Below are 21,222 nucleotides of genomic sequence, written 5' to 3'. Positions count from 1 at the left end.
TAAAGGCAGATGTAGGGGTGTCCAACAGCAACTGGGGCCAGAAAAAGCAGAATATCTGGTGAGGGTTGCTGTAGTGCCCAGAGGGAATGGACAACTCCAGCACTGAGAAAGGGACCTTAAATTATTGCAGCTTTACAGTCCAAAGCTGTGATGCCTTTGGTATGGAAGGTTAGTTTGCCACACTTTGGGAGATAAGCACTTACTGTGGGCATGGAAGGGCTGGAGGAGCCTGAACACTCAACGAGCTCAAGACAGAGCGAGCAAGTGCTGCTCTCCCAGCTTTGGGTGCTGCGAGATGACAACATGACAGTTCACAGCCACCATCACAAACAGGATGTGGGTGACAAGCATCGAGCCCTGCTGTGCCCCAGCCTGCGGGGGAGGAAGCAGCTTGTGGGACACACCAAAGTGCTCAGAAGGCAGAGCAACTGCAGCAGCTCTTTAAAATGGTATTTCTCATTGCAGAGAGCACTTTGGGTGTATCCTGCTATGCCTCCTGGGAGCAGGGCAGGAGGAGTGTGGGGGTACAGCAAGGGGCAGTGACACCAGAGTTGGGGCTGGGGCTTCACATGCTCTGAACTCCAGCAGCAGAGGTGTTCTTACTGATCACAGGGGCACGAGGCTTTCCCAACAGCCAATGGAACCTTTTCTCTGCTTATCCCCCAGAGGTTGAGGGGATAACACAAGTTTACTGCAGAGGAAGGTGCAGCTACTCTGATGAACGCAATTTGATTTTAAACTGAACATTTTAATTAATTTGCTGAATGCTACAGAGCCTGACCTTCTAAGGGGGCTTAACTGCTCAGCTGGGTGTTACCCGGTGCCTAGAGCCTCCCACCAGCTCCTGAGTGCATCCTGCTCCTCAGCCAGGGGTGGTGAGCGCTGCCTGTCTGGGCTGCTCTGTTCCGCTGGTTCCTGCAGCCACACCCAGCGCTTCCTTTCCCCCGGGCCGCCGGGGCTGTGCTGCCCTGTGGCACAGCTGCTCACGCCCAGAGTCACACACAGAGCTGGTCACACCCACAGCTGGTCACACCCAGCTCTCACGGCTCTGAGCAGATCGCACTCGGGGCTGTGGTGGGCAGCTGAGCTTGGCCTGCCAGCGCTGCAAGGCAAATGGGACTCCACATTACCCACAGACAGAGCCAGCAGTGAGTCCCTGTGCTCCTGGCACGGACCAGCTGCTCTTAGTGGTGTCACTTCCACACACAATTAGAAAGAATAAAGCTTTTTCCTCTTTAAAACTTGAAGAGGCAGAAATCCACCCCACTGGGTTTGTGCAGAAGGAATGTTTCCCCGCCCTTGAGAGGTGGTTTTGCCCAGCTGTTTACAAACAGCTGCCTGCAATAGGAAGAACCTGCAGCTGCTTTTTTCTTCTCTAATCCTGCAGGGATGCTGTGGCAACACAAATGGTTCTTTGATTCTGTGATAACAGAAAGCTCCCAGACCTTGCTGGGTACTCAGCCTTGGCTCCTGCAGGCACCAGCCGCTGCACCTCAACTCACTTTCAAACCTCATCATTCATTTCTCTTGGACAAAGTTTTCCAGCAAAGGATGGATTTTATAAATCAATTACACCAAACTAATTTTAAAACAATAACGAAAAGTTGTTGATTTAAAGACACAAACTCAAGAGATGAATAAAACCAGTGGAAAGGCTTTGGGTCCATTTCTAATCAGGGGCTATACTCGACAAGAGGATTTCCAAACCCTAAAGCCCAAAGATACCAGAAATGTTGTATTGTACAAACACAGAATGTCATTCACAGCAGGAGATTACACTCTTATGTAAACCTGGCTTTGGGCTCCAGCGTTGAGACGAGTTCAGTTGCGGTCAGAAATGCCCCAGTGCTGCTCGGGTGATTCTCCAGCTTCCATCTACAGAACTCTCTCATCTCAATCCCACCAGCCTTAGGTCTGACTGAGAGTTATTGAGAGAATCATGAAATGTCTTGGGTTGGAAGGGACCTTAAAGCCCATCTTGTTCCACCCCCTGCCATGGGGCACCTTCCACTATCCCAGGCCACTCCAAGCCCTGTCCAGCCTGGCCTTGTCCAGGCACGGCACAGCCACAGCCACTCTGGGCAGTGCTGCCTGTCCATGTGGCCGGGCGTGGGTGGAGATTTGGCACCACACCGTGTGCAGGGCTGTGCCCATCCCACCGCCCGGGCTGCTGCCCACCGGCAAAATGTGCCCATTGTGCGCCAGCAGCACGGTGATGTTCATCCCTGGCGAGGTTCATCGCCGGTGTTGTTCATCCCCGGCCATGTTCATCCCCTATGAGGTTTAACCCCACGATGTTCATCCCCGCGAGGTTCATCCCCTGTGAGGTTCAACCCCGCGATGTTCATCCCCACAATGTTCATCCCCGCGAGGTTCATCCCCTGTGAGGTTCAACCCCGCGATGTTCATCCCCACGATGTTCATCCCCGCGAGGTTCCGCGGTGCAAACCCGATGGGGAATGTTAAGCGGGTTAGGTGGCAGGCGCTGCGGAAGGTGGTCACCCTCCGGGGATTAGGGATCAGAACAATGGCTGTCCCTGTGACCAGCGGGGACACAAAGGGCCATTGTGCCCGGAGCACAAACTCCTGTTTATTCCCGCGGGGCTGACATGCCCACAGCCCCGCTCTCCAGGCCAGCACAAAAGCTTCCTTGCTTCAGATTGTTTGTTTATGTAAATTATAATGGTGCATTTAATTATGCAACGGGCAGAGCCTCGGCGACACGGGAGGTGCTGATTGGGCTGGCAAGCGCCGGGCACAGCGGATGGTGCGGCAGAGGAGCCTGGCCAGGAGCACTCGGCAAGGGGAACAGACCCCGGGGCGAAGGGGTGAGGAGAGCTCCCCACCCCGGGGCGGCAGCGGGGCCCTCGGAGCGCGGCCCGGCCCGGCCCGGCCCGGCACGGCACGGCACGGCACTCGCTGCCCTCAGCATGACAGAAGAAGCCCCCGCAGCACCCACCATGCCGGCGTGCAACGGCAGCGTTCCCCCGCAGGACGGCCCGCTCCAGAGCATCGGCGGCATCGATGAAATCGCAAAATCTGTTGGGACAGTCGTGTACGCGAATGCGGAAACGAGCCCTGACGCTTCACCTGAGAAGGAAAATCTGGAGGAAAATAGGAATTCATTGGTAGAGGACGTCGCTCCTGAGAATTTCACTGGAGAGAAGCGATGCCAAGGTATCGTACAGGGCTGCCTGTCTCTAAGTGTTGGGAGAGAAAAGTTCTGTTTTATCTATAGCCTGATGAATAACGGGATGTGCTAGTGTGTGGTAGTCGGAATTACTAATCCGTGGTAGCTGTAACAGTGGCTTGGAGTAACTCGGAGTCAGGGACAAATTTGAGGGATGCAGTGAAAACTAAAGAAACTAAACTACATAAATGAGCAATTCAATAACCTGCTCTGAAAATCTGCCAGTCTGCAGCCATTAAAACTTGATTGTGATCACTAATTGCTCCATCAGCCAATGTCTTGTGCTTTGTGTTTCCCAAAGAGAAGCGAGAGGAGAACGATGGGACGCTACAGCAGGGAGCGGCGGATATCCAGGACACAGGGACCAATGGCCAGGGATCAGGGGAAGGTAATGCAAACTGCCGTCGGATGTGGGGGTTCCCTGATGCATAGCAATGAGGCAATGGATGCTGGTGGTTATTCATTTTTTCAAATGGGGTCAGACCCTTCTATTCCAGAGAGCAGTGACTCATTTCTCGCCTGTGAGTTGCTGCACCTTAGAAACGATGGCTGATATCTTCTAGAGGTTTTACACATCTCCATGACCATGAGGTATTAAAGCATTTTGGGGTCTTCAACCAGGAGGTCCCCAAGAGCCTCGTGAGACTGGGAGATGCTCTGTCTTCTGCTCTGTGCTCAGAGGAGAACCTTGGGAGGCCGCTAGTTGTCTCAAAACCCAAATTATTTTCCTGCCTGATTCACCAAGTGTTGAATCCCCCAATGCCCAAGTATCCACAGAAAATTGCTCTCCTAAACACCTGCTCCTGGGACTTGCTCTGCTCATTTCTGGATGAAAATGGTGGAAATGAGCAAGAGCCAAGGCTGGACCCTCAGCCACCTCCTGTGGTGAGTGGGCCTGCAGGGGGGTCACTGCCTGTCCTGGTCATGAGTTAAAAATGTACTGAGTATATACATAAACGAACATATTTAATTCACAAATTGCAGCCACTTCTCCAAAAGGGGTATTTTATGGAGTGTTACTAGAGGAGAACAGCCACATCTCTCCTAGTGGGGCTCTAGGAATTACTCCTTTCCACGTCTCCCACCGACAGGCTCCTCCTGTCTCACTAACTTTGGCAGTGGTGGGACACGGGTGCCTGGAAGGGAAGCTGCTGGTGATGCTCTGCCCTGAGCTTTGAAGGGGGCTCTAAGTGAGGCACGGGCTGTGCCGTGCGAGCAAAGCCTGCTTTCATTCACAAAAGGAAAAATATCCAAACTTTTGTCATGGGCAAATTAATATTTCATAGCAACTGCCTAGACTGTGAGGAGGTGAATAGTGGTGGAGGCTTTCGCACGTAAAGCTGAGAGCAATATTCCAGCTGTGCTACTTTAGGAGCACACAATAAAACCTATTAAAGGATCTCTCACGGGCTCCCTGCACCCCCTTCCAACCACAGCACTTTATCTTGAAATTGCAGGCAGCTTTTTAGTACCCAACCAATTTAGTCTAATTAATACTCTGGACCCCACAGGCAAAACGTTGAATAGACCATTTGTTGCGACACTAAAGCATCATTAACCACAGAGATGTGCCAAACAGGGTAGATGGGAGATGGTCATGGCAGCCGGGGCAGCCACTGCTGCGGGAGGAGCACATCCCGGGGAGGCACAGCTCGGCACTTCATGCACAATGGCTCCCTTCCCCTTCCCCTTCCCCTTCCCCTTCCCCTTCCCCTTCCCCTTCCCCTTCCCCTTCCCCTTCCCCTTCCCCTTCCCCTTCCCCTTCCCCCGGTGAGAGCACAACAGAGAGAGGCATTAAAAAGGCAAGGAATGAGTTTTGGAGTGCACGGAGCGTCCCTAGGGTGCCCCCAGGCAGCGCTGGGGTTGGGGTCCAGCCTGGCCGTGCGAGGCTCCCCTTGTCACCTTGAGGATGGGCATTTGGGGCAGGAGGTGGTGAGTGCCAGCTCCTCAGGGCAGCCCCGTGTCACGCAGGGCCGGGGGGCACAGCAGGGCTGCCCGCGGGCACCTCCGGGCCAGGAACAGCGGCTGGGCACGGCAGGGAGGTGCAGGAGACCCTGGCAGGCAGCGCCGACCCCAGAGCGAATGCGGCCGAGGAGGAGGAGGAGGAGGTGGCCGAGGAGGAGGACACGGAGGAGGATGAAGTTCAGGTGATCGAAATGAAGAAGGAGAACAGCGAGGCGTCGCGCCTGCAGCAGCGAGACAGCAGCAAGGAGCCATCGCCCCTGGCCAGCCCCGCCTGCAACTCCCCGCTGGAGAAACCCGGGGAGCAGCCCAGCCTGGGGAAAAAAAATGACATCTCCAGACACAGCTATTCCAGATACAATACAATCTCCTACCGGAGGATCCGTAAAGGAAACACCAAACAGCGCATCGATGAGTTTGAGTCCATGATGCACTTATGAACTGAGGGGGACATGTCTAATGCACCAAGCCTTTGCTCTGGGTTTGGTTTGATTTTGTTCCCCCAAGACGTGTCTCTTCACACAACACAAGGTCACTGCTTTTCTCCTTTTTGTACATGATTTATAATACACTGTGAAAATTTAACATCTTGGCTTTGACAGGGGCAGAGGCATCCATAGCGCAGGAAAATAAATAATCAGTTTGCTAAATACACACTCATTTGATTTTAAAGTTATCTTCTTATTTTTTCTCCAACTTTTTGACTGTGTTCAGAGCACAGCATGGCTTGAGCTGGCTGGGGCTCTTCTGGGTGCCAACAGGCATGTGGCCCAAGCCACCAGCTGTGCCATGATGAGCTGGCAGTGTGGCAGTTGTGACACTGCCAGGGCAGGGGAAACAAAAAGGGCTAACTGCTGGCAATGGCCCCTGCTCTGCTGTGCAGTCTGTCTGTCCTGGTGTCTGATGGTGTCCTGGCAGCCTCCCTGTGCCCATGCTGTCCATGCCCACCTTGTGCTGGGGGATGGAGGTGGATCAGCAGCGTGGGCAGGTGCTGCTGTGTGGGAACTGAAGGAGATGAGAAGGCACTGAGGACGCTATGCCCTCCCTGCTGCCCCTCACACGAGGTGTGATAGCACCAGGTGGGTCTAGTACTGCCTGCTGGCCCCATGGGATGGTGTCACCTGCCTGCCCATGCCAGTACTGCCATCCAGCCTGTCCTGAGTGAGACTGTGACCCAGGGTGCAGCCAACCCAAACCAAGCTCCTCTACCCCCTGTCCCTCCTCACTGGCAGCCCCAGCCTGGTGCTGAGGACCCTGACTGGCCCAGGGGCAGCTGTGGGCAGTGCTGTCGGTGCTGGCTGGACATGGTGCCTGCCCTGCCAGCCTGGGATGCTGGGGGTGACTTTGGGTTGGTGGCACTGGTGACCAGTGCCATCTCCAGAGGCACAGCCGGGGTCTGGGCCAGCCCTGAGGGCAGCAGCTCACTTGGCACATCCCTGCCTGTGCCTCAGTGTGCACCTGGTGAGCCTGGCTACCACCAGGAACGCCTGTTTTCCCAATGCTGCCACTCTTACATGTCTTCTTGATTTTCATGCTAAGTTTAGGTGTAAAATTTTAAAGATTAATTCATCAAAGCTGGGTGAGTTTTATCCATAATTTTTGTCTCACCTGAACATAACCCTTCTCCTTTTTGTAAGACCTTTATGTAGCCACCATGCAGTGGTGGCAATCTTTTCCAGCTGTTTTACAGTCAGATTTGTCTGGAGGTGGGACTGAGCTTTGCAATTGTCATCCCAGAAAGCATCTGGGAGAGCTGAGAGCATCTGGCAAAGGAGAAGAGGTGAGGACCGAGTTATACAGTGGCCTCCTGCAGCCATAAGTGCCTTTTTAAGGATTAGTTTTACATCTCCAGCAGCACTGAATATCGCTTTGACTTTTCTTGTTCTACATAAAGCCAATTATTTATTTGCAATGTGAAAATAATACATGGCAATTCTGCATTGTGCCAGCAGACACAGCCCTCATTGTGCCATTCACACTTGTTTATTTGCCCCTTGGCCTGGGCAAGTTCTGAGCTTCACTTGTACCAACTTATACTGTGGGTCTGTTCCCGCTGACAGCTGCTCTGGGGGTGACACGTCCCTCTTAAAGACGTGGCCATGGCAATGTCCAGCCATGCTGGGCAGGGCTGGGAGTAACCTGGGACAGTGGAAGGTGACCCTGCCCATGGCAGGGGGTGGCACAAGATGAACTTCAAGGTCCCTTCCAACCCAAACCACTCTGATTCTCTCAGTCTTTGAGACTATTCCCAGAGCTTTCGGTGGGAAAGGCTCCACCAGGCTTTTGAGAATCTTAAACTTGTTTTTTACCTTCCCTGCAAAGCAGCACTTGCTCAGCTCAGAGCTGCAGCGCCCTCTCCTGCTTTCTCGGGTAGCTGAAAAAAACATCAAATTAAAAGCGCTGGGATGCTCGGGGCCCCAGGGCCTCTCCCACAAGCCGTTCCCACCTTGCCTGACCCTCCGGGTGGCTGTGGTGTGGACAGCAAGGGGTCACAGGCAATGAACGGGCAGAGATGGGGTGCTGGAGCTCTGGCCATCACCGTGGTCAGTGGGTCAGACATGCACACGGAGGAGCTGAGCAGGGAGCTGCCTGCACAGCCTGTGAGGACAAGGGACACCCAGAGACCAGGAAACTTGTCTCTTGGAGCAGAGGCACTGCAGGCAGGTGCTGACTAGGGCATGGCAACGACAGCCTGCAAATGCTTTCTCTCTGTTTCTGCAGTGGCAGGTACAGGCTGATGGCAGAGGTGAGTAAGAGGTGAAGCCTTGTGGAGAGTGTTGGTGCCAATTGCAGCAGCTGTGGGTGCAGCAGCCAGCTCAGATATTGCCCTTCCCTGCACCCAACGAGGAGCCAACATGGCCAGAAATCAGGGGAATTGGTGCTTTGAAGGTTCTTCTTGGGGTGATGCTTTGCAGTTCAGCCTGGCAGTAACTTGGGCAGGAGTCCCTAGAGAGGGTGCTCAGAGGAAGCAGCTTCATTTGTTATCATGTATTCTTCTTTTTTAAAATAATTTATTCCGTCCTTTAAATATTTTTTCATTTTTAAACAAGCCAAATGGGGCCTCCCACCATGGCCACTTGGGTTCAGGGCACTCACTAATGGCAGCACAGCAGGATGTGCTCCTCCCCAGCCCAGCTCCAGAGCCATTTGTTCCCAGCTGGAAAAGCCCTGCCTGTTTCCCCCTGCCCACACCGGGGACATCAGGGGCTCCAGTCCCCATGCCAGGCGTGGGTTTTTCCACCCTCAGTGGTTTTTCCTTGCTGAGGCTCTGCTCCCCTCTCGGTGTGCCCCGTGGGGCGATGTCCACCCGGTGTGGCCATGGGGACAGCAGGACGAGCGGCACAAGCGCCATCGCCACGGCTGCCGAGCCTGCCGGAAAAATGCTCTCGTTTCTGGAAGACTGGGCTGACTGGTGCCACGGGAATGTTCTCAGTACTGAGCAGCAGCAGGGCCCCAGCTCACTGCCAGCAGCCCCCAGGCACCCTCCAGTCTCTGAGCAAAGATCCAACAGGGAAGTGAGCATTTACACGAGCAGGGCAGCGGCGTGCGAGTGACAGGGCTGGCGATGGGATGTGACCGTGACATATGACTGCCTGGTGCCTGCTCAGTGACAAGTGATTGAATGTCAGCAAACAGAATTTGATGAAATTCATGCTCCTGATACGAGCTGACTGCCCAAACGACGTCTGTGTCATTTTTCTGATGGTGACTGCGGGCTAGCTGCACTGAAGGAGGGAGAGAAAATCAGGAAGACAGTTGGAACAGGAGTCAACTGGGAAAATATGTTGGGCCAGTCAATATTTTGGCAGACTGAGCCTGTCAGATCCTGTCAGCATTGATCCACCACATCACAGGCAGCTTTATGTTGGGGCCTTCTGCAAACCCCAAGGAGAGGTGTGGGCTATGAGGCAGGACTGGGGCTTGGCTCTGCTCACTGTGAGCAGTGAATGCCAGGCTCAGGTATCCCAGGTATCACAAGGGCTTATGCTGGAGCAGCCTCTCACCTCAGCACAGGGCAGTGGGGCAGGAGAAGAGCTGCCTTCCACTGTGACCCCACAGGGGTACAGGGAAGAGCACTCCACAGCAGGAATCCCAATGGGAACAGGGATAGAAACCCTGCCTGGTGTTCTGTGCTCTGGATCTCACAGCCCTGGCACACAGAATTTATTCTCCCATCAAATCCGTCCCGTCAGGGCTGATGATGGATTTTGGAGATGAAAAGGTTCACAGTAAGGACAATGCTTGCCTGTGACAGCGAGTCCAGAGGGAGTTTGGTGTGCAGAGCTTGGCTGTGCCATGCAGCAAGGGCTGAGGGGAGCAGCAGTGCTCCTGGAGAGCCCCCCAAAAGCCACAGGGGCATGGAAACATGGTGGAGTTCTGCCAGCCCCAGGTGGGACAGCTTGGCTGCCCTGGGATGAAGAACTACCAGGTTGGCCCCCAGAGTGTGGCTCTGGCAAGAAACAGGATAAACCTCTGGCTCCTGGCTGCAGCAGCTCCTCTCCCCAGCAAGGCACGAGTGTCCTTGCTGTCCCCAGCACAGGGAAGGACTGCTCCAGGCCTCTTCTGCAGCCCCTGCTGGGGCTGACCCACATCCACCTGCCACTATTACCCACGGGCTCTATCGATGTGTGATTGATTCCTCTCTGAACCCTGATCCTCACCTCTCACACACCAGGTCCCACAGGGCAGATCCTGCAGCTGGATCCAGCATGGGCATGGCGATGAATTTTTTTGATGCATTGGTCAATAAACTTCCAGTTTCTGTGGAGGAATAAGCAGCACAATTTGCTGCTTACAGACTTACAGGGTCCTGGAAGCATTTCTGTAGCTTATGCTGCTGTCGGGGGGAACTGAAGGATGTTTGCTTAGAGTAGGACAGGGACTTCAAAAAATATTTCCATTTAATAATACAGAAAATGTTTTTTTTCCAAAGTCTCCTACAGCGAGGGAAAACGAGGCTGATCTGTTGAGGCACTGTCACACCAGATGTGCTGCTCTCTCACTGCACTGGTATCAAATCATGGATTTCAATTTCCATTTGGAAATGCTTCCCGTTTGGTAGCTGCTGTCACAGCCACACCGATGTCCTGGCCGAGCCCACGGTGACACCACGGTGGTTCTGGTGCAACGGGGCTGCCTCAGTCTGCATGGTAATTGCCAAACTGCCACTTCTGATAAGGGCTTGTGGAGTCACAGGGCTTCACCCTCAGGGCTTTGAAAGAGGGATCCACTTCCAAGCAAGCTGGCTGCGGGAGGTGCTGGTGCTCCGAGATGATATGGTCAGTCTGCAGGAGAGAGAGGGGGCTTAGGGGGGTCTGGGCTTTGGGGAGCTCAGGCTTAGGGGGCCTTCAGGTTTTAGGGCTCCTGCAGCAGCAGCAGCAGCAGCTCTGCTTTCCCTATGAGAGAGCCCAGCTCCTTATGTTGTGCCCTTTTTTGGCTCGTCCCTAATACTGGGATATCCATGCTGACTTACAGGGATTTTGGGGTGGGATCCAAGCCTGCACTGGCTGCTGAGCCAGGGTCACACCACACCTGCTGTGCTTTCTGGATTTCCCTTCACTGGGAATAGAGACATGAGCTCTCTCACTGTCTGCATGGCAATCACCATGTGCAGGGAGTCACTCGGATGGGATTTGCTACAAAGGGAATGTACAGCAGGACACTGATCTTCGTGTTTGAGTTTGTTGGCTGATGAACTCAGCACAGTTACTGCACTGTAAAGGATGTCAGGTAACTCAGCCCTGGAGCTCAAATGAGGGGTAGTACACTGGACTGTGAAAGAACAAAAAGTCTGAGTGATCTCCATCCTCTTGCTTTTCACATCTGCTTGGATTTACCTCTCCAACCCCCGTGGCCAGCCAGGTGATGCTGCAGGTAAGGGACAACTCCCACAGGCAAGAGACATTTCCGTGCCACTCCTTGCCCTGCAGCGACTCTCAGGATCAGCTCATTAACACTGAGATGAAACAGTCCTGATGTGATGTGTGGAGTGGGGTGTGGGCAGAAGCTGGATCTCTGTGCAGGTAGGAACTGCACTTCACATCACTAGACAACATAATGACTGACGTCAGGACAGGATAAAGCACCAGAACTACTCCAGCCAGCAGCCACTGAGCTCTCCTCAAGCTCCTCTTGCTGGCATCAGTAAAAGGCAACCACCACATCCATCTCACCCTCAGCTGAGAACTTAGGCTGGAACAGGAAACAAGACCTGCCCGTGTCCCATACAGCTCCCTGGATATTTTTGCATGTTTTTCACAAAGTGGAATTATAGTTTCACAATTTTTTGTAAGTGGATACAAATTTTCCTGTATTTTTCCCAAAACACCCTAGGTGACCCTGGGGCATTCTGTCACTGAACACTTTGGGCTGAAAAAACCAAATAGGAACACGAACTTGTCTCTATATTGAGTGTGTTACTCAAGTACATTTTTTCTTTCTTAAGAGAGGAGTATTTCTTTCTCAACAATAAACTATGCCATTTCAGAGCATTTTGGACAACTACTTGCAGCAGGCTGACAGAGATACAGCCGTGACCCTTTGTACAGTGCAGGCAATTAATGTAAGTATCCATTCTTTTCCTTCCATAAATGCTTTCTCTAAAAACCACTGTGAGCCGAGAGCCAATCAATACCAACTCATCTTCTTTTAAGCACTATTGACGGTTTCTGAGTAAAACCAGGATGTTTTGTTACTGCTGCAGAGACAGTGGCAGTGCCTGGCTGGAGCAGCCGCCTGGCATGTCCCCCAGTGCCCCCCAGCCTGGCATGTCCCCCAGTGCCCCCCAGCCTGGCAGGCCCTGTTGGGGTGCTCGTCACTGGACTGGCACAGCCCTGCTGTGGGGCACGAGGAGTGCCAGGGGCACCAACACCACTCTCAGGGGCACAGGTGGCTTTGGCCAAGCAGAGGGGGGTGTGACACCCCCGTGCCAGGCTGTGACCCCCACCAGTGCTCTCCCAGCACACTGACCATCCCATGGTGGCAGGGGCTGCCACACCAGCGTGTCACTCACCAGCCCTGGCTGGACAGTGGCCAGTGACCTGTGCAGCCAGGCCAGGCTGCGGCTCTTGCCCTGGCAGTGGCGAAGGCCCATGGCTCCCAGGATGCCAGACGGGGCGAGGCAGAGCTCCCCGTGCTGGATCAGCCTCAGCCACGTGTAGTTGAACTTCTGGCTCTGTGGGAGAGAGCAGAGAGTGACACAGCCCTGTCAGGCTTGCTGGGGATGGACACAGCTCTGGGCAGCTGGTGCCAGGGCTTCACCAGCCTCCCAGCCAGCAATTCCTTCCTAATATCCCATCTATCCCTGCCCTCTAGCAGTGGGAACCCATTCCCCCTTGTCCTGTTGGCCACTGTCCAAAGTCCTTTTCTGGCCCTCTTGGAGCCTTTAGGCACTGGAAGGGAGGCTAGGGTACAGCTGGATGTTTAGCATCAGCACACAAAGCACAGGCTGGTGATTAAATGTTTCTCTGTCTTCATGTGCAAACTCAGCTTTATCAAACTTCCCTGTATCAGCTGCATTTGCTGTTTCTGACATGGCTGCTTGGCTACATGCTGTGCCAACAGGCAACTACTGCCCCTTGCTGCTCCCAGGCATTGCCTGGCCATGTCCCCGCGTGGGAAGGGCTGTGTTAGCTCCCAGGGAGGGGACAGGTCACCACGGGGAGGCACAGGAGCTCCACGCCAAGCACCAGAAGCAGTGACACAGCAGTGTGTGTGCAGGCTGTCCTTACCGTGCTGTTAACATCACACTCCTCAAACTGCAGCGTGGTGCCTTCCACAGCGATGCACCCTGCCAGGGCCACATTCATGAGCTGGGAAACAACGACAGAATGCACATTTAGACATAAATTCCCAATAAGTGGGACAGGCTGTAACACTGTGCTTAATCTGCTGGGCTCACAGGACTCTGATTAACACTGTTCACATAACTAAGGGAGGAGGAAAAGTGGTTGGATGGGGCCTGGAGCAACATGGTGTAGTGAAAGGTGTCCCTACTCATTGCAGCAGATGGAATAAGCTGGGCTTTAAGGTCCCTTTCTACCTAAACCATTCTGGGATTCTGGGGTGGAGGAGAAGGGGAGCCTGACCCAGTTTCTCTCACAAGGTGCCCAGAAAGGGGCTGGAGGAGGCAGCACTGAATCCAAAACCACTTCAAGGTGTTCTCTGCCCACTGAGGTTCTGTGCCTGGAGCAGTGCTGGTGCCTCTGCCCAGCCCTGCAGCACTGGGAATGCGGGAGGCTGCTGCACTCTGCTGGCTGCGGCACAGAGCTACAGACCCTGCAGTGTGACCCTACAGACCCCACAGTGTGCCCTTACAGACCCCATGGTGTGCCCTTACAGACCCCACAGTGTGCCCTTACAGACCCCATGGTGTGCCCTTACAGACCCCATGGTGTGCCCTTACAGACCCCACACTGTACCCTTGCAGACCTCGAACAGCACCTCAACCCCCGAGCTGGGTGGAGAGCAAGGGAGGATCCCCCAGGACCCCAGTGCAGTGCAGGACCTCCCACCAGGGAGGGATTTCTCACCCCGAGGGCACATCCAGCCCGCAGGCACATCCTGTCTCAGCACCATCCAAACACCCAACTAGCTCTCCAGAGGGCAATGATCCCTCATCCCTTGTATCTCTGACCTATTTCTTTCTGAAGATAGTGTGGAATCCAGACCTCTGTGCCACATCAGATATCCAAAATGCTACCAAAGCCCAGGGAGCTGTGTGGGATGCTGCCTGGTGCACAGCCATGCCCTGGGAACAGTGAATCCTTTGGGAACATACCACCCCACTAGCTTTAACCAGGGGAGCTTCCAGGTCCGGGTAGACATTCTCCAGGTACCACCGGAAGCTTTTGCACTGGAGCTTCTTCCGCAGCTGGATTTGCTGGGTCAGGTCACCAACATCCACATTGTTCAGCACCAAGTGGTAAGCGTGGCCATAGAAGAGCTCCTTGTACTCGTCCAGCCAGACCTCTGCCACACGGGCCAGGTTCCTCTCCACCGTCCTCACCCGGTCTTTTGGGAAGGAATAAGGGTTGTCATTCCTGAAAATATGCCCAACTCTGGAGCAGGGAACTATCTCGATCTCTCCTCCGCACATCCAGACCTGAGGAACAGAGGTCACTGATAAAGACACGAGTTGATGCTGGGTGCTGGCTTTGTGCAAGCCAAGAGAGAAGCAGAAGGTCAGGTCAGGGCAGATGGGGTGTCCAGCACAGAGCTGTCCCTGGCGAGCCCCGCCCGAGCCCCACCACCCACCCAGGCTGGCAGGGTGCATGACAGTGACCTACCTTGAACGAAATCTCCATATTTTCCCCTCCCCAGACATCCAGTCCTGGGTCGTACATTCCCAACTCAGAAAAGTAGTTCTTATCAATGGAGAACAGGCCACCTGCCATGACTGGGCACCTGGGAACACAGAGGCCACACGGTGTGACAGTGGCCGTGACAGAGGTGGCATTTGGATGGCTTTCCCTGCCTTTAAAGCTGTAATGGGGCAGGGAAGGGAAAAAGGCAGTGGAATGTTCTCCCGTCCCTGGCAGCATGGCCAACATGCCAGCAGAGCCATGAGTGGGGAAAAAGGCTTCCTGGGCTTTGCCCATGCCTGCTGGTGGGATTGCCCAGCACACCTGAGCCTCAGCTGTCATGGCAAACACAGCAACAACACTTGGCCACGAAGGAACAACATCTGGCCTCACAGGAGGACCTTTTGCTGCTAAATTATTACTAAAGGAACAGGCTGGTTTGCAAAGCTCTAGCATTTGCTTTTTTTTACCTTATTATATCAGTCTCCTTGATTTTGTTTTTCTCAATGACCTCTTGTGGAATCTGCCTCCATCCAAAATTCATTGGCCAAGTAAAAATCCCACGCTGGAAGTTGTCCACAGTCATGTAACTGAAGAGAGAAAAGATTGGGCTGACTAATTCTGAGTCACATTCCTGATTGAAATGTCACCCCTAATGAGTGAAGATGAGTATCTGTAGGTAATTAAACCAGGATTTTAACAAATTTCATCAGGAATCCTCTTCATGTGCTAAAAGTTGTGAAAAAGCAAAAAGACGTGTGATAAACATGAACCACATCCACAGCTAATGTTCATTTCTGGTGCACAGCAGCATTTCATGTCCCCTGTGGAAGGCTGCTGGAGGCCAGCTGGGGGTCCATGCCCACCTGTAAGGGATCCACTGGTGGTCCCAGTAAAAGGTTTCTCTTGGGACACCAGCACGGATTGTGGGGTTCCCAGGGGAAGAGCTGCCTCACCTCATGTCCTTGTCGCTGATGACCTCGATGACAGGGCAGGCGACCTTGGCGCGGTGCAGACGGACTCTGTCCAGCAGTGGCTCCAGCCACCCCACATTGCACTCCACGTGTGAGTCCAGGAATGTCAGGACAGCACCTGTGGCAGAGGCCAGGAGGGTCAGGCCTCGGGCACCCCCACCCAGCCCCTGCTGGGCAGCCTCCCTGGGCACCCTGTGGGCTCAGGATGCTGCCACCTGTGCCACGAACCTTCTTTGGCTCCCCAGACCTGCCCAGCCACAGCTGAGAGCATTTTCTCCCTGCTTGGCAGGGCAGCTCCTGACAGAAATGGTCATTTCAGGGCTGACATGGTCCGGCTGGGGCAGGAGGTGGAGCTGGGGCTGGAGATCCCGATGACAGGACGCCCTTGGTGCACTGGGAGGACCAAACCCCAGTGCTGGGAGGGATCCCAGAGGTGCTGGGGATCCTAACACAGCTGGAACACAATTCCTGCCCTACCTTTGGCGATCTCTGCTCCTGCCAGCCTGGCCCGGATCAGCCCGTGCCTCTCCTTGAGACGCAGGATCTTCACCTTCGGGAACCTTGACATGTATTTGTCCAGCTGCTCCTTCAGGTACTCTGCGGGGAGAGAGGGAGAGCCTGACTGACCCACTAGCATCCACTTACTGCGGGAAAAGCCACAAGCAGCTTTTCCCTGGAAGCCTCCAGGCACACCAGGTCCTCAGGTCTGGGGTGTGAACATCTGGCCATGGCGCACAGCTCTTGTGTGTGTGGTGTGAGCTCTGAAGCCCATCTGAGGCAGCACCTTTCCTGGAGAACCATCAGTGGGGAAATTACATCATTGCTAAATTTTTAAGGGCTGAAGTCAGCAGAGTGGAAGCATGACAGTGCAGGGCTTCAGTACCAGCTGGAATGCAGACAGCAGCCTCTGCCTTCATCACCACAGCCACCCCAGCAGCCCTTGGCCTCTGATCCCCCTCAGCCCGGCACAGGCTGGGGATGCATTTCAATACACCGGAGGGAGAAAACGCGATTTCTCTCCTATTCAGAATTGAATTACAGAGAACAAATTGCATTTTGCCCTCAAGTTTTATTAGTTTCATAAAGGCAGCAGAAGCTTCACCTACCCTTAGTGCTGAAGTCATCGACCAGAATGAGCTCCTCGATGAGGTGTGGAGGCGAGCGGCTGAGGACGCTGTGCACGGAGCGCAGCAGGGTGGACCACACCTCATCCACGAAGCACATGATGATGGAGGTGGTGGGGAGGTCGTTGTGCACCTGCTGCTCCGAGCACCTGCAACAGCAACATGGGCTCAACATGGCCAGTCACACTCCTGAAAACCTGTGGGCTTCGTGCTTCTGGGAAAATGGGCAGGGAAGGGGAAAATGCCCAACGTGAAATATGGAGTGTGGGGAGGGGAACAGAGGGGTGAGGGGAGAGCCCCACACACAGCCCCACGGCCCCACTCGTGGGCAGCCCCATGGGACAGGATGTGCTCACTCGGTTCTGACAGAAACCTCTTCTGAAGGAAATTTAGAGGTATTTCAGGGTTTCACAGTTAATCAGAAGTGCTCTGGCTAAGTGAAAATCATCCCAGAATTACTCGATGTTGAGATGTGTCATTCTGTCTCAGGGAGGTCAGCGGCCAGAAGACACGAAAAACTCCATTTTGGATCCAGTCCTGCCTCCACAACCCCCTTGCTGGGCAGCTGGTGAGCAGAACTGGGTCATGCCCCCTTTGTCCTCCACCACAGAATCCTGGAATAGTCTGGGTTGGAAGGAACCTCAAAGCCCACCTCCTTCCAAGCCTTCCCACAGGCAGGGACACTTTCCATTTAGGACTCCATTCAGCCTGGCCTCAAACTTCCAGGGATCCAGGGGCAGCCACAGCTTCTCTGAGCAGCCTGTGCCAGGGTCTCCCCACCCTCACAGGGAAGAATTCCTTCCCAGTATCCCCTATCTTCCTGCCCTCTGGCAGTGGGAAAACACTGCTCCTTGTCCTGTCACTCCAGGCCCTTGTCCAAAGTCCCTCTTCATCTTTCTTGGAGCCCCTTTATGTACTGGAAGGGGCTCTGAGGTCTCCCTGGAGCCTTCTCTTCCCTTACTCCCTCAGAAACAAGACCTCTGATCCAGGCACTGCAGGCAGTGCTCCCCACAAGCCCATCACACTCCTCCTCAGGGCTCTCTTCCTCACACCAGCACAAGGACACAGTGCCCGGTGAGCACCAGCACTGCCAGTGAAGTTCCAAAAGCAGTGAGTATTGTGTACGGAGAGGGATGGACTGGCCAGATTTCAGTGCTCTAGTCCAGCACTCCAGGAAGAATCACAAGAGGAACTGGAGTCTAAACTGGGAGAGACTGGAATACACCAAAACAATAATGAGCTGTTTGGCTCCCAAGAGCTGCCACCAGCCACTGCCCTGAGCTGGCCCTTACAGTCTGGTACCTGCTGTGCCAACAGGCTGAGGACAGAGCTGCACAGACTCCTGCCAGCACCAGCGTGCCCTGCGGCAGCTCCCATCCCCAGGGCCGCGCCCTGTTTGGCCAAGGTGTTCCTCTGACGGCTGTGTCTCCTCCAGGGCAGCTGTGTCACTCCCCGGAGGTGCTTCCTGCTCCACAGCCCCGGGGCTTTGCTGTCCACACCAAACCCAGTGCTGGCTTTGTGCCACCACGGCTCTGCTCCTGTGCACAGGTGGCTTCTGTAGGTGGCATCAGGAAGCAGCCCTAGCTGTCTGCCTCCTTCCCTGCTCCATTCTTCCCGGGCAGGATCTCACCTCAGCACGCACCACCAGCACTGTAGCAATGTCTGCACTGTCCTGGGATGGGAGACAATCCCAGCACACTTCCCACCCCACCGTGGTGTGTGAGTGTGGGAAGAGGGACACAGAAGGGTCTCTGCATGAGGCAGGTCTGTCACCTGCCCAGGGCATGAGAGATGTTTGCAGGAAGGGCTGAGTGTAAGAGATGACCCTGGCAACCCCCTGAGCTGGCACCTTCCCCACCCTCCCTGCGGCTGCCACAACCACAGAATGGCTTAGGTTGAAAAGGATCTTTAAGATCATCAAGTCTAAGCATCAACCCAGCACTACCAAGCCCACCTGGCACTGCAGCTCCCCCACCTCTTGTCCTTCTGCTGGTGAGGCACTGCCCTTGCCTTGTCCTGCTCTCCTCCTGGCAGGGAGTAACTTTTTTGAAGTGCAGTCCTGAGATGCACAAAATCAGTTATACCTTTCATGGCAACTCTAACTGTGTGAGTTTTCCAAACCCAAACTCCACATCCCTCCCAACATGTGCACCAGAGTCCTCAAACTGCCTCTCCAGCCCGTGCCTGTTGGATGGTGCCAGCACTCCTCATGTCTCCTGCAGGGCTTTGAGGAGCCACAGCAGGTCCCCTGGCCAGGAGGGCCCTTGGGGTGGCTCCTCCTCGAGGGAAGGGCTGTGGCAGCCCGAGGTGTGAGAGCCCCTGTGGGCAGTGGGGCTCCTGCTGCCCAGACACACAGACGGGGTGCAGGGTCTGGGAACCAACACACAGATTCTGAAACCAGCCGTGCTCAGAGCTGCATGAGACACACCAGGCACAGTGCTCTAAGGCACAGAGGGGCCTGAGCCCCATCAGCTGTGCTGTGTGCCCTTTGGGCAGCCAGGCTCAGTGGGTTGTGACAACCTGCAAACTTTACCCAGTTTCACATTTAACAACAAGCTGCTCCGACCTGGACAAGCAAAAGCCACCTGACAGGAAGCATGGCTGAAGTGGAGGGCTCGGTGTGCCCCCAGCAACCCTCTCCAGAGCCACCGAGCCCATTCCCAGGGTGTGGCACAGGGGTTTGTGCAAGGGGCGTGGATCTTACCCGGCAGGCCTGGTGTCCGAGATGGCTCGATCCACAGGAATCAGATCGCTGAGGTAGACATTGAAGTTTCCTTCTTTCCATCTACTTTTTGCTTCTTCTTGTTTATCTTCAGGGACTGCAACAGGGTGTCCAAACTGGCCGGGAGCGCGGGGGTCTCTTGGGGCGAGTGTTGCATCCATGGACAGGACTCTGTGCATCCCCGGGCTGCTGCCTGCCTGCTGCTGTCCGTCCTGGCCAAGGCCAGCTGCTCCAGGAGCTGCTCCTACCTGCTGCTGTCCATCCTGGCCAGTGCCAGCTGCTCCAGGAGCTGGTCCCCTTTGCTGCTGCCCATCCTGTCCCGTGCCAGCCGCTCCGGGAGCTGCTCCCGCCTGCTCCTGTCGGTCCTGTCCGGTGCCAGCTGGCCCGGGAGCTGCTGCTGGCGTCGCACCCAGCGTCCGGCTCTGGCCACCCAGCGCGGTGGCCCCAGCAGTGGCAGTGGCAGTGGCAGCGTGGGCACCATCAGTGCTCTCGTCAGCAAGTTCTTTGTGCGTTCCGTGTCTCCCTGTGGCGTTGCCCGCCGAGCGGGGTGCACCGCGCGGGGCTGCGGGACTGGCGAGGTTCATCCCCTCTTTGCTAATGAGGACGAAGCCAGTCTTGGAGGAAGTTTCTTTCCGTCCCGTGTCCGTTTCCTCTGGTCCAGGCTGGGCTGCCGGGCCGGTGTGTCCCGCCGTGCCGGAGGGCCGCTGCTCGCTGCCGGCGGCGATATGTCCGAGCGGCGCCGTGCCCGTCCCGCCCGGCCCGGCTGCCCGCGGCTCGCTGCTCCCGGGGCCCTGCGGCTGCCGGGGAGGCGGCGATGTCCCCGGGCCGCCCGGGGCTGCTCCCGGCTCCCCCAGTGCCTTCGCCCGCGCCTCGGGGCCGCGCCGGGGCCGCGCTCGTCCCAACCCCGGCCCCGGCGCCGGTCTCGGTCTCAACCCCAGCCCCAGCCCCGCTCCCGGCCCCAGCCCCGCTCCCGCTCCCGCTCCCGCTCCCGCTCCCGGCCCGCGCCCCGCCGCCTCCCGCAGCAGCCGCCCGCCCGTCTCGCCGAGGGAGAGACGGAGCGCGGCCATGTCGAGCAGCAGCCAGGCCACCGAGGCGGCGAACACGAAGGCCAGAGCCCGGCCGCTGCCGCGGAACAGCCGCCGCAGCCCGCTCATCCCCGGGCGGCCGCCGCAGCCGCGGGCCAGCGGAGCGGGAGGCGGGACGGCGATGGGATGGATGGGGACGGGATGGGGATGGGATGGGGATGGGACGAGGCTGCCCCCGCCCCAGCCGCACCGGGACCCGCCCGCCCCGGAACACGACCCGGGACCCGCCCGCCCCGGAACACGACCCGGGACCCGCCCGGCAGCAACGGGGCTGAGGCTGGGGGGACATCCCGGGATGGGTGGTGTAGCCCGGGGGGCACATCCCCAGGGAGCAGTGATGTGGCTGGAGGGGACATCCCGGGCGATCGGTGATGTGTCTCGGGGCACTCTGCCCAGGGGAGTGGCAGGGAGCAGGGGTGTGTCCCGGGGGTCCCTGCCCGGAGCAGGGCTGTGTCCCGGGGGTCCCTGCCCGGAGCAGGGCTGTGTCCCGGGGCAGCCGTGCGTGTCCCTGTTCCACGTGGCAGCTGGCGCGGCAGGCGGGGGTTGAGCTCTGCTGAAGATGTGGGAGTGTTCCACATCCCGCTCGATTACAGGGCACGGGAGCCACGCTGGCGAGGCACTGCATCCTCCGGTGGGCTGAGCCGGAGAACGCCGAGAAAGGAACCCGAGAGGATCCACCCTTCTGCTCCGGCCCTGGACCGCAGGCTGGAACGTGGTAGACTTTGCTAGCAGTGCTGGCTGTGCCACCTGTCCTGGCTATGGCAGCTGTGCCATGCATGCTGGCTGTCCTGGTGGTTCCACCTGTGCTGACCATCCTGGCTGCCCAAACTGCACTGGCTGTGGTGGCTGTCCTGGCCATGCTG

The 21,222-nt window shown here is 56.1% G+C and overlaps 2 protein-coding genes across 4 annotated transcripts; one reads left to right on the top strand and one right to left on the bottom strand.

The window, feature by feature from the left end:
- Positions 1 to 2,790: 2,790 nt before the first annotated feature.
- On the top strand, positions 2,791 to 5,812 carry ERMN (ermin). The gene is made up of 3 exons (XM_085067222.1): positions 2,791 to 3,177; positions 3,492 to 3,578; positions 5,162 to 5,812. The coding sequence occupies exons 1-3, from the start codon at positions 2,931 to 2,933 to the stop codon at positions 5,590 to 5,592; spliced, it is 765 nt and encodes a 254-aa protein (XP_084923348.1). The 5' UTR covers positions 2,791 to 2,930; the 3' UTR covers positions 5,593 to 5,812.
- Positions 5,813 to 10,035: 4,223 nt separating this feature from the next.
- On the bottom strand, positions 10,036 to 20,509 carry GALNT5 (polypeptide N-acetylgalactosaminyltransferase 5). Of its 3 annotated transcripts, XM_085067221.1 has the most exons (12): positions 19,523 to 20,509; positions 19,257 to 19,471; positions 16,535 to 16,701; positions 15,906 to 16,025; positions 15,411 to 15,546; positions 14,925 to 15,044; positions 14,440 to 14,557; positions 13,932 to 14,255; positions 12,883 to 12,963; positions 12,165 to 12,326; positions 10,990 to 11,182; positions 10,366 to 10,437 (listed from the first exon to the last, which is right to left on the bottom strand). In XM_085067221.1, the coding sequence occupies exons 1-12, from the start codon at positions 20,426 to 20,428 to the stop codon at positions 10,433 to 10,435; spliced, it is 2,547 nt and encodes an 848-aa protein (XP_084923347.1). In that variant the 5' UTR covers positions 20,429 to 20,509; the 3' UTR covers positions 10,366 to 10,432. The 3 variants fall into 3 exon arrangements, with proteins under 3 accessions (XP_084923346.1, XP_084923347.1, XP_084923345.1); XM_085067219.1 differs by having other exon boundaries at positions 19,257 to 20,508; XM_085067220.1 differs by lacking the exon at positions 10,990 to 11,182 and having other exon boundaries at positions 10,036 to 10,437; positions 19,257 to 20,505.
- Positions 20,510 to 21,222: the final 713 nt, after the last annotated feature.

The sequence above is a fragment of the Lichenostomus cassidix genome, chromosome 7, assembly GCF_008360975.1.
Source record: "Lichenostomus cassidix isolate B80296 chromosome 7, HeHo_3.0, whole genome shotgun sequence".
Classification (NCBI taxonomy): domain Eukaryota; kingdom Metazoa; phylum Chordata; class Aves; order Passeriformes; family Meliphagidae; genus Lichenostomus; species Lichenostomus cassidix.
The sequence above is the reverse complement of the archived record's forward strand: the minus strand, read 5'-3'. Positions and strand labels throughout refer to the sequence as shown.